Source organism: Molossus molossus, unplaced genomic scaffold (assembly GCF_014108415.1).
Source record: "Molossus molossus isolate mMolMol1 unplaced genomic scaffold, mMolMol1.p scaffold_m16_p_11, whole genome shotgun sequence".
NCBI lineage: Eukaryota > Metazoa > Chordata > Mammalia > Chiroptera > Molossidae > Molossus > Molossus molossus.
The window spans coordinates 50849334-50865735 of NW_023425346.1; the positions used below are offsets into that span (position 1 = coordinate 50849334).

Consider the following 16402-nt stretch of genomic DNA (forward strand, 5'->3'; position numbering starts at 1 on the left):
TCAAACGCAATTATCAACCACCCTCAATGTCTGGAGACTCATTTCATCATAATCTACAAACTGAGGAACATGAAGTGATGCACGTCAGTTCAGCACTAGTTCAGGTGCTGAGAGAACGCAGAATTTACAGTGTTAGAGAGGAAATGAGCCACCTGAAACAACTAAAAATGGTTAAGTATGGTATTCAAATATTGGTTCCCTCCTCATACAAGTGGAAGAAAGTGTGGGGTACGCGGCTAACCCTTTAGCACAGGCACTGAAGAACATCCAATGCCAAAGATTCTGCAGGAGAAATCCCACAGGTGTACAGTATTCCTGAGAAAGAATCCCAGATTTTGTTCTGAATCAGTCTTAACCTGATTTCTTTTATATACTTATGCTGTTATACGTCCAACATATTCAGAAATGGTCACTTTATTTCAATCCAGACAGCTCAGCATAGTACAAATGATGACAGAAAGATCCATGTGTTCGTACTCGGCTTGTTTTTTTAATACTGGGGGATAAACCGAAAAAGAACATAAGTAGTTTTTATCATATTTGTATCCATCATTCACTTCACTGGAGGGGAATCACAGAGCCTTGTGATAATCTGGGAAGTCCTGACTATTCCTGTGAGGAAAACGGCCCTGCTGAGTTTTACTCAGAATAATGCATGATAGACTCAACATAATTCCCAGGAAAGAGCCCAGTGACTCCATTCATAACTCCCTCATACCAACCATCATCGTTCTTCTTGATGACATAAATAATGGCTCCTTCCTGGAAAGACAGCTCATCTTCCTTGTCTTTTGTATAATCATAAATTGCCACAACTAGAAGAAAAAAAAATAGGATGTAAAAATGTTCCTACAAAGATAGAACCAAATAAATGAGTACCCATCCTTTCCCAACTTCTGTAGCACTTCAAACAGAGACTTTCTAAACACAGACCAAAAAAAAAAATTTTTTTCCCCCTATACCCAGTCCTGTATAATGGGATCCAATCTTCTTGGGGAGGTTAGGTTCCAAACAGTTAAATGGCCAAAAAACAGTCAAATTACCCTTTAATAGCCTATGGGAAAATACCGCACTGAAGAGAGATGCACAATCCCCCAACTGGGAAAGATGACTATTCAGTTGAGCTTGTGTTGAAGCACTGTATTATGTAAAAACATTTCTTTAAAAAGAAGAATTAGCCCTTGCCAGTTTGGCTCAGCAGTTAGAGCATCAGCCTGCAGACCAGAGGGGCCCTGGTTCAGTTCCTGCTAAGGGCACGTACCTCGGTTGCAGTTTGTCCCCGGCCCTGGTTGAGGTCGTGTGGGTAGCAACCACTCAATGTGTCTCTCTCACCTCCCTCCCTACCCCCATCTCTCTCCTCCCCTTCCTCCCTCCTGCTCTATCTGAAGATAAATGCAAAAAAAAAAAAAAAGATGTCCTTGGGTAAGGATAAAAAAATAATAATAAACAGGAGAATTATACTGGCGCAGTGAGATACACTACAAGATGCAAGTGAAAAAATGAGATGGACTAAAGAACAGCAAGCAGATTTACATCTCCTCATTTTCTGGAGTCTATGCCTATTCACTGAGTAGGATGATTGTTGAATTCCCACAAGTTGTATCTGCTAATGATGGGAATCTACTACAACCATCTTTCAAAACACATGCTGCATTATGTTACCAATTTAATATATCCCCATAACACACTAAAAGTGTTATGAAAACCAAGATACCTATAAGCTCTCCTGAGATTTGCATTGCTGAAATAATATGGTAATGGGGCCTTTCAATGATATCTAGGGCAGCTTCTGGTTCCTAAGTGTTACACCTGTCTCAGCAGTTTAGTTAAATTGGGATAGCTTATTTGCTCAAATCCACTTGAAGATTTAACTTCTTTATAAAAAGATCCTCTGTCCTTTTTTATATCACTCAGAATTTCACTCAGTCACAATCTCCATCTATCCATCATTCTGAGAAGCATATACTGACTTTGTTAGTTTCTTGTGCAACTTTAAACCTCACATAAATAAGAAACATAAACTACAACAGGAATTTTTGATATAGTGCAAACTGCCCCAGTTCATTTATATTTCTGGCCTGGTTTAAATGGCTTTATTAAACTCTAACTATTTGCCATTCAGTGATCTGTTAAGGATGTCAGAAAATACGTTAGAGGGGCCTAAGAAGAAGTTGGTGTGTTTTTGTCAAAATATAACTAAACCCCTAAAACACAAATACATAATTAAATGACATACAAGTTTAACTATAAATGTAAAAGAAAACAAGATATGTATTTACTATTTCTAGTCAACCTAATATTTTTTAGCATGTTTTTTAGTTGATAACATTCTTGATGCTTCTGAAATTCAAATCCATTGAACAGTAATTCAAAGGACAATATCCCCAAGTCCTGTTAATTCTGCCTCATAAAGTTCTCAAATCCAACACTTCTCCAGCACCACCACCACTGCCCATCAGTGCAGCGGTCTTTAAAATGAATATACGTTAACATTGGGGTTACCTGAAGACTTTCTAAGCAGTATGAGTGGCATGATTTGGGAGAGACTCCTAGAGTCCAAAATCTTATAAACACTGCTTCCAAAAACTGACCTACTTGACATGATACCTTCAGTCAGGCATCAGTCATAAAAGTTCTGATTTCCTGTTTATCATCCTTTTACTTATTAACAAAAGTAAGTAAAAGACACTGTGCACTGTCTTAAAACACAAAACACGTCTGGGTTCCAAAGAAACAATTCAAACTATTGGTGTGGTAGTAAGAAATAGAAATAGAATTACTCCACTGAATAACCCAACCTTTTGCAAGTTAAAGTTATGTGGCTCCATTCTTTTAATTTTAACAAAAATTAAGACTTTAATGGAGTTATCAGCTGACATATAAAACACTTTTAAAGACAGAACATTACTTGGCTTTTGGAAAGTAACTCTGGAGAAGTTAGAAGAATTGAGTGACGCCCGGCTGTATGGCTCAGTGGTTGAGTGTTGACCAATGCACCAAGAGGTCGCCGGTTCGATTCCCAGTCAGGGCACATGCCCAGGTTGTGGGCCCGATCCCCAGTGGGGAGCATGCAGGAGGCAGCCAATCGATGTTCTCGCTCATTGATGCTTCTCTCTCTCTCTCTCTCTCTCCTTTCCTCTCTCTCTCTTAAATCAATGAAGAAAAAAAAAAAAAGAATTGAGTGACAATGCCACATGAAAAAATACTTCCATTTGCATCTACTTACTAATGTGAACAAGGTTTTCAGCATCACTGCCTTAGTTAAGACCTCATCTCTTCCTTAGAAAGGTATTCAACCTGGTCTTCCCAACTCCTACTGTCCTTCCCAATGTACTCTACACTATTATCAGGTAACTTAAAAAAAAAAAAAAAGGGTAGGATTGCCCTGGCCAGTTTTTCTCAGTGGTTAGAGCATCAGCCTGCAGACCAGAGTCCTGGGTTCAGTTCCCACTAAGGGCACACACCTTGGTTGTAGTTAGTCCCCGGTCCCTGTTGGGGTCGTGTGGGTGGCAACCACTCAATGTGTCTCTCTCCCATTGATGTTTCTCTCTCCCCCCCCCCCTCCTGCTCTATCTGAAGATAAATGCAAAAATGTCCTCAGGTGAGGATTAAAAAAAGGTAGGATATACGTACACAGGAACTTACCATTAACCTGCTTAAAAATCTTCCACAATTTTCTCCCTACCATCAGATTTTTAAAAAAAGAAAAAGATTCAAACTCCTCAAGGTGGTATTCAAGGCCTCCCATCACTAATTACAACTTCCTACACTCATTATCCCAGCCACTCTCTCCCTACAGCCCACCCATGTCCCCTTGCACATGGCACTGCTCAACGTGCCCCTTCACTCAGAGGACTCCCTCTCTCTGGGCTCTTCCTAGCTCTCTTCTCTGAGAAACTCGTTATTCAGAGCACATCACAAATGCCATATCCTCTGAGAAGCTTTCTGGAATCCCCAGACAGAAATAAGGGAACTATTCATTTTTTTTTGTCAATCATTAATGCAGCATCCATGCTGATTTTTAGAGATACTAAGATGAAGAAGACAAACTTAGTCTTGTGAGGACAGAAATGTTATCCAACAAATTACCATATGTTTTGATACTTCTACCAAGAAGTAACATCATTGAGCTGGAAGAATACAAGAACAGATGGCTTGATAGAAGGAAGAGATAGAAGAATCTGATGCTAGTAAATTGTATAGCCAAGACTCAATCAATCCCAGGTGTACCAAAGCTCCAGCTTAGGAATAGTTAAGAATGTGAGCTCCGCAGTTATACCACCTAGTTAAAATTCCAGCTCTACCAGTTATTAGTTCACAGAACATACTTAACTTTCCTAAACTACTTTTTACTCAATGTATAATGAGAACTATAATGGTGCTAACGCCTCACAGCACTGTTCTACTAAATAAGGTGATGCACACACAACACATAGCCCAGGACCTTGTGTATGGAGCAGTCCATACAAATGTTAGCTTCTTTATTATCATTAACAACTATTACTGTCTTTTCTCTAACACTAACACTTTCTGTTATATTCTATAATATTATTTAAACCTCATTTCCTAGTTTGCAAGATAGGTAAACTATCCCACATATGTAATAAGTCTTACATTATGCCAGGCACATAATAAATACATGAAAATATCTAGATGTTTTCTACAAAAGTTAAAATCAAGATTATATATATATTTTTTCCTCTTGGCTAGTATGGGCAGTAATCAAGGGTTAAGATAAACCTTCTCCTATAGCAGTGGTTCTCAACCTCGGAATTACCTGAGTAACTTCTAAAAATTCTGACGCAGTCCCACATCCACAGATTCTGATTTAATAGGTCTGGAGGTGCAGACATATTAAACACTCCCTAGGGGACTCTAATATGCAGGCAGGGTTAAGAACCAGGTCCTAAGGTCTAAGATAGTAAAACGAGTCATTAGGCAACAGCCTTAACATTAATACACATGCAAACAAAAAAGCAATCATAAGCTGAAAACAGTTGGTTATATTTTTGTTTTGCCAGAAAAAGGAAGAGCTTATTTGGTTTCCACATTTGAAAAGATCTGAACTTAACAGAAAAAAACCAAACCTTGAAAAACATCTTAGGGAACAATTCTGGCATAAAACTTTAAAGTCACTTGGACTCAAAACAAAATTATTTTCCTCTTATAAATCTCTCCAGATTTTTATAACATGTTCACTAAAGAGTTAAGTTTTTAGAAAGCAAAACTTCATTGTGCTGTTCTCTTAAGGAGTAACTTAGGTATTTTTTCACAGCTGCAAACTATTACCACTTTGCCTAAAACAAAGAGTTTGTAAAACATGTCAATGCCTAAGTAGTACCTTGGGCTCATTTCTTACCCCTTAAAAAACAGCTTTAGTGAGGTATTCATTTAGACACAAAACACAAGCATTTAATTGTATAGTTCAATGTGTTTTGACAAATGTATGCACCTGTATATATGACATATGTATAGCGACCACCACAATGATCACATACAACATTCCCATCACCTCAAAATTTCCTTATGTCCTTTTGTAAATTCCTGCATCCACCAGTACTGGTCTCTGAAAACCACTGATCTTCTAGATTTCATTTAGATGGAGTCATAAAGTAAGTGTCTTTCTTTCATTAGTGTAACACTTCAAACCCATCCATACTGTTGCTTATAATAGTATTTTGTTCTTTTTCACTGCTGAACAGTATTTCACCGAATAGATGGATATCCCACAATTAGTTTATTCACTAACTGAAAAACATTTGTGTTGTTTCCAGGTTTTGGTTATTATGAATAAAGCAACTATAAACACTTAAGTCTGTGTGTGAACACACATATCCACTCTTTTCTTCTTCTTTAATATTTTTTTAAATTAATTTTTAGAGAGGAAGAGAGAGGGAGAGAAAAAAACATCAACGAGGGAGACACATCGATTGGCTGTCTCCTGTACCCCGCCCCCCATGGGGATCGAGACCGAAACTCGGGCATGTGCCCTGACAGGGAATTGAACCAGGACCTCTTGGTCCATGGTTTGATGCTCAACCACTAAGCCACACCAGCTGGGCCTCACTCCTCTTAAGTAAACAACACAGGAAGGAACTGCCAGATCAGCTGGTAGGATACTCTGACTTCCTAAGAAACTCCAGCTGTTTCCCAAAGTGATTGAAACATTACCAACTATGCATAAGAGCTCCAGTTTCACCACACTTTCTCTAACACTTGGTGTTACCAATTCACGTATCTGTGTGGTAAAGTGTGTTAATATATTTTTTTCCTACAGGTTGTTTGTCACCTTAGTGAATTATTTTGCAAATATTTTCCCCAGTCTGTATGGCTTGTCTTGTCATTTTCTTAACAGGATCTTTGAAGAAAAGATTAATGAAATTCAGTTTATCAGTTTTTTTCTTTTAAGCTTCATGTTTCTTGTCTGGTCTCTACAAGCTTTCTTTCCCAATGCCAGAATATAAAGCTTTTTCTCCTACATTTTCCCCAAGGAGTTGTATAGTTTAGGTTTTACATTCAGATCCAAAATACATTTCAAATTAATTTATGTGTATTGTGAGGTAAGGGTGGAAGTTCATGTTTTGTACATAGATATATCCAGTTGTTGCAACACTATTTGTTTAAAACACTATCTTTCCTCACCAGATTACCTTGGCATCTTTGTCAAACAATTTGTGTGGATCTTATTTCTGGATTCTATATTCTAATCCATTGATTTATATTCCTATACTTACACCAGCACCACACTGTCTTGAATACTGTAGCTTTCCACTAGAACTCTGAAATCAGGTAGTTTAAGTCCTCCAACATTAGACTTCTTTTCAAAATTGTTTTGACTTATACTAGGTCTTTTGCATTTCCATATAACTTTTAAAATCCTCTTGTCAATTTCTATAAGACTGAATTCTGGAATTTTTACTGGGATTGCATTCTATTTATAGATCAATTTGGGGAAAACCAGTCTCAATAATAATCAAAGAGCATATTACAGTTCTCTATTTAAGGCCTTTATTAATTTCTCTTAATGTTTTAGTTTTCATCATGCAAGTTTTTCACATATTTCATTCCATTTATCCCTAAGTATTTCATATTTTATTACAAAAGTTGTTTCATAATTTTCAATCTCCAATTGTTTGTTGCAAGCATATTAAAAACTACAATTTATCTTGTATCTTGTAGCCTGCAATCTTACTAAGTTCACTTTTTAGTTCTATCAGCTTTTTGTAGATTGCTTAGAATTTTCTACGAGATCCTATCTTCTGTAAATAAAAACTATTTGATATTATTTCGCATATCTGTAGTTTTTGTTTTGTTTTTTTCTCCGTGCATCATTTTGCGTAGTTTCTGTTGCGTCAAGGTTGCTGATCTTTTCTTCTGACGTGTCACTTCAGATACTGTATTTTTCTTTTCATCCTCACCCGAGGACATTTTTCCATTTTTTGTTCAGATAGAGCGGGAGGGAGGGAGAGGAAGAGAGAGAGAGAGAAACATCAATGTGAAGGGACACATCGAGTGGCTGCCACCCACACGACCAACCAGGGCCGGGGACAAACTGCAACCGAGGTACGTGCCCTTAGCGGGAACCGAACCTGGGTCTCTCTGTACCGCAGGCCGACGCTCCAACCGCTGAGCCAAACCGGCCAGGGCCAGATACTGTATTTTTCATCTCCAGAAATTCTATGTGGGTTTTTCCTTTAAAAAAAAATTTTTTTTTTTTGCCCTGGCCAGTTTGGCTCCGCGGTTAGAGCGTCAGCCTGCAGTCCGGAGAGACCCGGGTTCGGTTCCCGCTAAGGGCACGTACTTCGGTTGCAGTTTGTCCCCGGCCCTGGTTGGTCTTGCGGGTGGCAGCCACTCGATGTGTCCCTTCACGTGGATGTTTCTCTCTCTCTCTCCCTTCCTCTCTCTCCCTCCTACTCTATCTGTACAAAAAATGGAAAAATATCCTCGGGTGAGGATAAAAAATTTTTTTAAAAAATTAAAAAAAAATTTTTTTTTCCAGTTCTCTCTTTTGTTCATGTTTTCCTTTACCTTCTTGAACATATGTGGCATTTATAATAGCTACATAACACCCTCGTCTGGTAATTCCATCATCTTGGTCATTTCTGGGTCTGTTTTCATTGACTGACTTTTCTTTTAGTTATGAGTTATATTTTCCTGCTTTTTTACATGCCTTGTAATTTTTTAGTGACTGTTGGACACTGCGATTCTGACTTTTTAATGCACTGGATTTTGTTGAATAGTGTTGAATTTTGTCGTAGGGCTCAGTTAAGCTACTTGGAATCAGCTGGATGTTTTCAAAGGTTTGCTCCTAAACATTTGTTAGGGCAGTCCAGAGCAAACTTTAGTCTAGAGCTAATTTGGCCCCACCACTAAGGGGACATGCTTTTGAGGCCTCTTCTCAATATCTTGTGTATTATAAGTCTTTCTACTCTAACTGGTTTGGGAACATAAACTATTTCCAGGCCTGTGTCATTTTCAATAATTATTATGCTTACTCCTTTCTGGTTTTCTTTCTCCATATCAGGTAGTTTCTTCACACACATGTATAAATCAGTACTGTCAAAGACTCAAGGGGACCCCCTTCTGGAGATCTCCAGAGCTCTGTCCTCTTAGTGTAGCTACCTCTTCTGTGCAGCCTCCAAAAGTTCTGATCTCTATCTTCTCTATGCAATGAAATGCCCAGGCTCTGTTTAGATTCCACCTCCTTGCACTATGGCCTGGAAACTACCTCTAGGTAGCAAACCAGGACAATCAAAGGCTCACCTTGAGTTCCTTCTCTCCACCACTGCCTGTTGTCCAATGTCTCAAAACCATCATTATTATTATTATTATTATTTTTTCTGGATTCCTAACTGTTTTAGGAGACAGGATAAATCTGATTACTATTGCTCTGTTTTGGCCAGAAGTAGAAGTCTACCATTTCTTAATATATATTCCCCAGGTGATTCTAAATGCGGGGTCAGTTTTGAGACCCAGTGAGTAGCTTTAATTTCCTTAACGGAAAACTTCCTGTAAGACAGTAAACTTCTGCCCGGCTGGTGTGGCTCAGTGGACTGAGTGTCATCCTATGGACTGAGAGGTCCCGATTCCATTCCCAGTCAGGGTACATGCCCAGGTTTTGGCCTCCATCCCCAGTAGGGGGTGTGCAGGAGGTACCCAATCGATGTTTCTCACATAGATGTTTCTATCTCTCTTTCATTCCTCTCTTTCTAAAAAGTCAATAAAAACATATTAAAAAAAAAATTTTAAAAGCACACTTTTTTTCTGAGCTGATTAATACTGGTAAGATTTGGAAGCTTGTGTCCCAAAAGTACCATGTCATGATTAGCTAATATATTCAGAGAAACTTTTCAATAAAATAAATGCCTACTTTGTAAAGGAACTAAGAAACCATTATTCTTTGGAATGAAGTTTCTATGGATATAGTTAAACTGAAATATATGAGATAAGATGCCACAAAAGAATGCTTTATAAACCATGGGGGCAAGAATAAATAATAATTTGGAAAAATCCTCTTCCTGAGGCATGCCAGAAAAATCCTCTTTTTTTATTTTTTAACAATTTGGTGTGGGGGCATGACGACCTACATTCGAGTTAAGTGACCCTGTGTTGTTCACTGGAGTGGCAGGTGAACGTACTATGCCTGTCCCCTTGAAAACATTGCCCCAAGGGGCCAACATAAAATCTCAGTGATGCTGAACTAAATTTCTAAAAATGCACCTTGCTTTCTGGTTCGACAAGGTTGACGTTTTTAATACATGTCCTAGCAGGAATCGAACCCGGGACTCTGGTCTGTAGGCCAATGCTTCAACCGCTGAGCCAAACCAGCCAGGGTAAAACCCTCTTTTTTTAATGTTTATCTTACAAAAACCATCCATAAAGAGCATGTTCAATAAGAACAATACATAACCATCAATAAAAAAATCAAGCCCTGGCTGGTATTGCTCAGTGGTTAGAGCATCAGCCTGCGGACCAATGAGTTGGGGGTTCCATTCCAGTCAAGGGCATGCATCTCGGTGGAGGTTTGGTCCCCAGTCCTGTTCGGGGTCATCAGGGAGGCAACCAGTTGATGTGTTTCTCTCACATAGATGTTTCTCTCTTTCTCTCTCTCCCCTTTCCCCTTCCCTCCCTCCCACTCTGTCTGAAAAATCAATGGAAAATATCCTCGGGTGAGGATTAAGAAAAAGAAAAAGGAAAAATCAAATAGCCACAGAATTTTACTAGCATGACTTTCAAAACCATAAAATTTATAAACTAAATAACAATATACATGTAATACAAGCAAAAATCAAAACAAAATTCTCTTCAGTACCAGTAAATTTCATTTTTATATGCAGATCTCTTTCCACCTCTCCAGACATCCCTCTGAGACTTACCCTTTTCCAAATAAGATCTTGGAGCCCATGGGGGGTCCTCTTCAGCATAAGGATCACTATATTCAACCACAGCTGCCTCCTCCTCTTCATAATCTTCTGGGGGAGGAGGTGGAGGGGGGGATTCATCAAAGACTGGTTCTTCCACAGGTGGGGGTGGGGGTGGTGTATCTGAAACTAAGAATGTACCAAGCTGATAACAAACTACACCTAATGCAAAGTTCTAGACTTCTTATCTAAGCCAAGCTTCTATGTTCATAGACTATAAACCTAGGCTTGAAAATAATCTTTCAAAAACTAAGTAGGCAAGAGAATTCCTCCAACAACTATAATGTTTCCAATTTCTCCTCCCCATGGGTTAGTGCGAGCAGTTATCATAAATATTAATAATTTGGATATTTATAACCATATTCAGTTTATAAAAACTTAGAGTGACTCCAGTGAATACTCATTATTTTAATAGTCTGCTACTTTCTCTCAATGAATTTTTTAAAAATAGCATCTTACACCAAATTAGAAGGGCAGAAATCACAAACCATTTTGGGTAACTTCATCCATGAAGATGTTTGTGTTTGTTTTGGTTTGGTTTCTTTATATACAGAATATCAACTAATTCAGATTAATTTATGATGCAGAATTTCTTCAAGGTAAATATCCAAGAGTGATTTAAAATACTTTAAATGTCTCTTTATTGAGATCTGTTTCCACACCTCAGTTATCAACAAAGAGCAATGTCTATGTTCTCTCTCTCCCATTTTTTTCGTGTAGGAGGCAACCAAATTTTTGGTGGCCTTGCTTTGGCAAAGCAAAAAAAAAAAAGAGCAATGTCTAAGTATTATCTCCAAATTAAGGAACTCAAAGCTTTTAAAACGCTTGGAACATACTTGAGCACAGCTCAACAAAATAATCTGAATAAAGACAGCTGCATCTACCAGTTGTCCAATTTCTTATTTATGAGATACCAGTATTGTTTCCATGAAATTTTCTGAGCAAACTGTTTTTTGTCTAAACCTACTGATTGAATCATATGCATTTTAGAAGACTGCTGATGCCTGGTGGGGATTTTCCATATTGACTTCATACTCTGCCCTATTCCAGTAATCTTCTTATCTGCTGTGCCACTCTGCACTTACCAACGTGTCTACACTATGAACTTCAAAATGTCTTTTAGTCCTAATGGGTTTTTTAGTAAACAAAACATACAGCTATGTGATTTTAGCATATACTTTATGACAAATTACATATAGTTGGGATAAGAATCAATAATATATCCTATTTGCATTTGTAAGGCAAAGAGATTATCTTTAAACAATTCCACAAAAGCACATCCAAAGGAACTCTGTCTTTCAAAACAATCACCTTGAGAAATTATATTACAAAATTACTCAAAGATGTTGCCATTGCTTGTTTTACCTTTTCTAATAACCACTTGAGAGCCAGTTCTATACGATTAACAAAAGCTGCCATTTTTTATTTAAAATATTCCAATTATTCAGCCAGCATTTTACAATACATTTCATTTAATCTTTACCTTGGGAGGCGGTATTTTTAACCTTCAATTTATGGATGTGGAAAATGGCTTTCCCAAGATTCAGTAGCCCCCAGAAGTAAGTGAAAGAGCAGAAATTGGAACTCCAATGTTTATTATCTTAAAAGTTTACAATACTTTGGGATGAGACAAATACACTAACTTTAAAGTAATATTTGCTTATCATTCACTCAACAGACATCCACTGAAAGCCTACTATGGGTAGGTCCTATGCTCAGCACTAGGAAAAGAACAGTGGGCATAAGTCTTGGACAAACTGTGGACAAACTGTTGTTTGTAATTAATGTAGTAAGTATCTTAAGTCATTATGGAAAATACAGCAATAGACCAAACCTCTTACATGGGTTTCTGAAACCTGGAAGATAAGTAAGAGTTAATGGCTAGGGGGTGGGATGGAATGGGGATGGATATTTCATGTCAGATGTAAAGAAAAAACATGCAAAGGTAAGAAAGCAGGGACCCTTCAAAGAACTGACCATAGTTCAGCAGAAAGAGTCATGAAGAAACTGAAGAGGTACTCAGCAGGAAGGGCCTTGCAACAGTTTGACTCTATCCAAAGAGCAATGGGGAGCCATTGAAGGATTTTAAGAAGAATAACAGGATCATAGCTACACTAATTAGCACAGTATAACTGGTTCCAAATAAGTCCAGACTTCTTCCAAACATCAATCTTACTACAGAGTGATTGTCTGCTACCACTGAGTACCTTCAAAAAAATGTACTTGAAAGCCATGACAATAATCCCAAAATATAGTATATATCTTTCCAAGGTGAATGTTTTGAAGAGGACAACATTCATTTGAACGTTTAAGTCCTATTATGTCTTTAGAATCAACCACCGGCTGGTGTGGCTCAGTGGTTGAGTGTCAACCCATGCAGTTTTCCCAGTTCGATTCCCGGTCAGGGCACATGCCCAGGTTGTGGGCCAAATCCCCAGTTGGGGGGCATGCAGGAGGTGGCCAAATGATGTTCTCTCATCGATGTTTCTATCTCTCCCTCTCCCTGTAAAAAAAAAAAAAAATCAATAAAGAAAAAAAATTTAAATCAACCACAGTATACCTCATACACAAAGTTTCTTATTTTTATACATGTTGCAATTGAGAGGTGTATAAGACTATGTAAAGAAATGAGAAAAGATAACTCAAAAGGCAATCACATTGTGTAAACACTGGAGGTACTCATGGGATATCCTCCAATTAGTAACACAGACTATTTTCAGAAATTAGCAAGTAGAGATGCAAAGGCATCTGGAAGAGAGACTGAGCCCTCAGTCCAGTAAGACTGGGTTATAATCAGTTAAAACACAAGAAAGAAATTTGTCGATAAAAAGGGGGCATTTAAGTTAACTAGGGAAACACAAAAAAGGAGGGACTAAAAGTATCTGCTATGTGTCAGATGATTTTCTAAATGCTGGGCAAACAGCCCATAAACAAAACAGGCAAAAATCCCTGCTCTCACAGAGCTTCCATTCTAGTACTGGCAATGCCTGTGTCCAAAGGAGAAAGAGTCCTAAGCAACAGAGTGCAAATATTTCTATCATATTGGTGAGGCCATCCCTGTTATGAGATGCTAATGGGCTACTTCAGCCTGATATTAAATCTTTCACTAATGTAATTTCCCTTGTTCAGATTCTATGCCCATCAAGCAACCTTATGATTATGACATAGCTCCTCATGTAGACTGCTCACAAGAGAATTCATCTACCATATAGACTATGACACTGGTCTCTGTAACAGCAGTTTGTCACTGAATGTTGATACAGGCTTCGTGCTTTGCAAACATCAGTCTCCTGAACTTCCTTAATACTTCCCTAGGAGGCCCTGGCCGGTTTGGCTCAGCGGTTAGAGTGTCGGCCTGCGGTCCTGAGAGACCCGGGTTCGGTTCCCGCTAAGGGCATGTACCTCGGTTGCAGTTTGTCCCCGGCCCTGGTGGGTCGTGCGGTGGCAGCCACTCGATGTGTTCCTTTCACATCGATGTTTCTCTCTCTCTCTCTGTTCCTCTCTCTCTCTCCCACTCTGCCTGAACAAAAAAGTGAGAAAATGTCCTCGGGTGAGGATAAAAAAATAAAAAATATAAAAAAAAATACTTCCCTAGGAGAAGACTCAATTTGTCAGTAAAATTAGTTATGTGATTCTGCATGGCTCAACACCAGACCACAAGCCAATGTTAATTCACTGCCAATCTATGAGGCCTCTAAGGGAAACAGAAAGGCTATTTGGTCCCCTGGGACCTACCATGGCATGGCCATTTTTATACCTGGAATCACAGGACCAGAGAGGAAGATTCTCAGGCAAGCCACAAAACCCTAAAATTCCAGTGGTAAAAAACTAGGCTACTTCTTATTTGAGCATCCCAGAAAAAACATGGGATAGCTGGTGATTAAAGAGTATTGTCTCAGATGTGATCTTTCTTTTCTTACATGTGCCTTCTTTTATATTTTCTTTTCTTCACTACCAGATTTTAAGTTATGTGAAAGTAGAGAATTTCATCTTAATTATATTATCATCCCTACTAGCTGCTCATACAGCAACATGTTCATAATATTCAAATACTTGAATATCAGCAAATGAATATTTAGCCAATCACATATAAATGACATTTTTTGCCTATAATCTGATCTACAGCATAAAGAAGACATAAACTTACTATTTTCTTGGACTCTGGCCACAAATCCCATTAAAGGTAACTGAGGAGTTACCTGTAGGATGGAGGGAGGAGGAGGAGCAAGAGATACTGTAAAAACAAAAAAGGTGTGGAGGATAAGGGGTAAGGGCAAGTTACATTAAAGAAAGGAATAATACAATAAAACAAACATATAAGGAGGGAAACTACTATGCACAAACATTTTATAAGATATATTAAGGATCCTCTTTTGAAGGATAATTCATTAACACACAAAACTAAGTATTAGAGGAGTTTTAAGAAAGTTTTTAAAAATGACAACAGGAAGCAATTATATACAGATCTATTCTAACATATAATGGCAAACTGATCTTCTCATATCAACAACAGGTCTCAAAGAAAGAATTTCTTCAGACTACCATGAATAATTTGAGTTTCTGGATTTTACCTTGATGGTTACAAGTTTAAATATTTGCCAGTACAAGAGAAAAAAAAAACACCATACCCCAACATCCTAAATTTAGACTTTTCATTACATTGAGGCAAATTAATCAGTTCTTCATTCCTTCATTAAATAAATAATTTACTGACTTCCTATTAAACGGCAAGCACTCTGCTAAGAGAACAATATCAAAACTGTTCTCTGAGAATAAGGTCTGTGTCATTAAAATTTTTCATAATCCCAATTCATACCACCTGCTCAAGTAGGCACATTTTTTCTGTAGGCACATTTTTTCTCTGACCATACAGAAAAATGTTGGCCTTATTTCAATCAGTCTCCTGTCCTCCTCGAGGTATCTTTCCTTCTGTCTCAAACACCTGGTACAGTGTTTTGCACTAGTAAGCCTTCAAGAAATATTTAATGTATGTAAATACACAAATAAGCCAGGTATGTGCCAAACAATTTCCCAAGATTAACTCTATGGTTATAGTTTCCTTCAGAATAGGTATAAAGTATAACATGCATCTTCTTATAAAGAGAACACCTTTTTAGCTCCAAACTATAGTTAAGGCTAATAAAACTTTAAAAAAGAGTAAGAGTCACTACCCTCAACAAGATCACATTCTAGCTGGTAATATAAAAAAAAAAAATAGTAATTTTAACCCAACAATATTTGTAGTAATCCCCTGGAGGTAGTGACAGTGTGGTGTGACATATGGTAGTGTCAGTGGGGATGGAACCAGTGAGGAAGACTACATAGACGTGACTTGAGGAAATGGAGCAGGATCAACAAGCTGAGAACCAGGTGAAGGCAAAGGCTTAGAGGTGACCATCTCATAAGACTGGAATGTTTCCATATGGCTAACATAAGATACCCAGAGAGAAAGTACAAAGCACAGAAAGGTTAGTGGATGGATATAAAATAGAGAAGGACCTTATATGTTAGGTGAAAGAGTTCTTAGTGGAAAGAGACTGGACTAACATCAAATAACCCTATTCACCATTTCCTTGGTGTTGGAACAGCAAGTTAATTCAATTCTTTGCACCTACTCCATAAATGTCATATTTTTAACAAGATAATAAAACCTATTTTACAGAGTGGTTGCAAATAAAATAAAAAGCCCACAATGTATGCACACACACACACACGGCAGTAGGAACAGAAAGAAAGGGAGAACTTAGTAACAGTGTGCAAAAAAATTACTTGGTAACTAAGGATTTGGCTAGTACATGAAGGAGAGCAGCAGCTAAAGATGATTCTTAGATTTTTAGTTCTCATAACTGTGAAGGTGGAGGTGCCATTAACCACATTACCCTGGTAGGTAGTACAGGGAAATGGGCTGGTGAGTAGGCAGGTCAGTGAGAGATAATGATGTGATAAATACGATGTATGAAAGTGACATAGGCATAAATCTG

General features: G+C 38.0%; 1 protein-coding gene across 22 annotated transcripts in view; it reads right to left on the bottom strand.

Annotated features, from left to right (window-relative positions):
* ABI2 (abl interactor 2) overlaps positions 1-16402 on the bottom strand; it is a 183063-nt gene continuing 166661 nt past the window's right edge. For 5 of the 22 annotated variants that reach the window (XM_036253517.1, XM_036253514.1, XM_036253522.1 and 2 more), the window contains 3 exons: positions 14569-14655; positions 10377-10550; positions 1-815 (listed from right to left, as the gene is read on the bottom strand). In XM_036253517.1, coding sequence (XP_036109410.1) covers positions 640-815; positions 10377-10550; positions 14569-14655 — 437 coding nt within the window. In that variant the 3' untranslated portion in view covers positions 1-639. The remainder of the gene's footprint in view (positions 816-10376; positions 10551-14568; positions 14656-16402) is intronic. The other 17 variants (XM_036253519.1, XM_036253518.1, XM_036253528.1 and 14 more) reach the window with 8 other exon arrangements.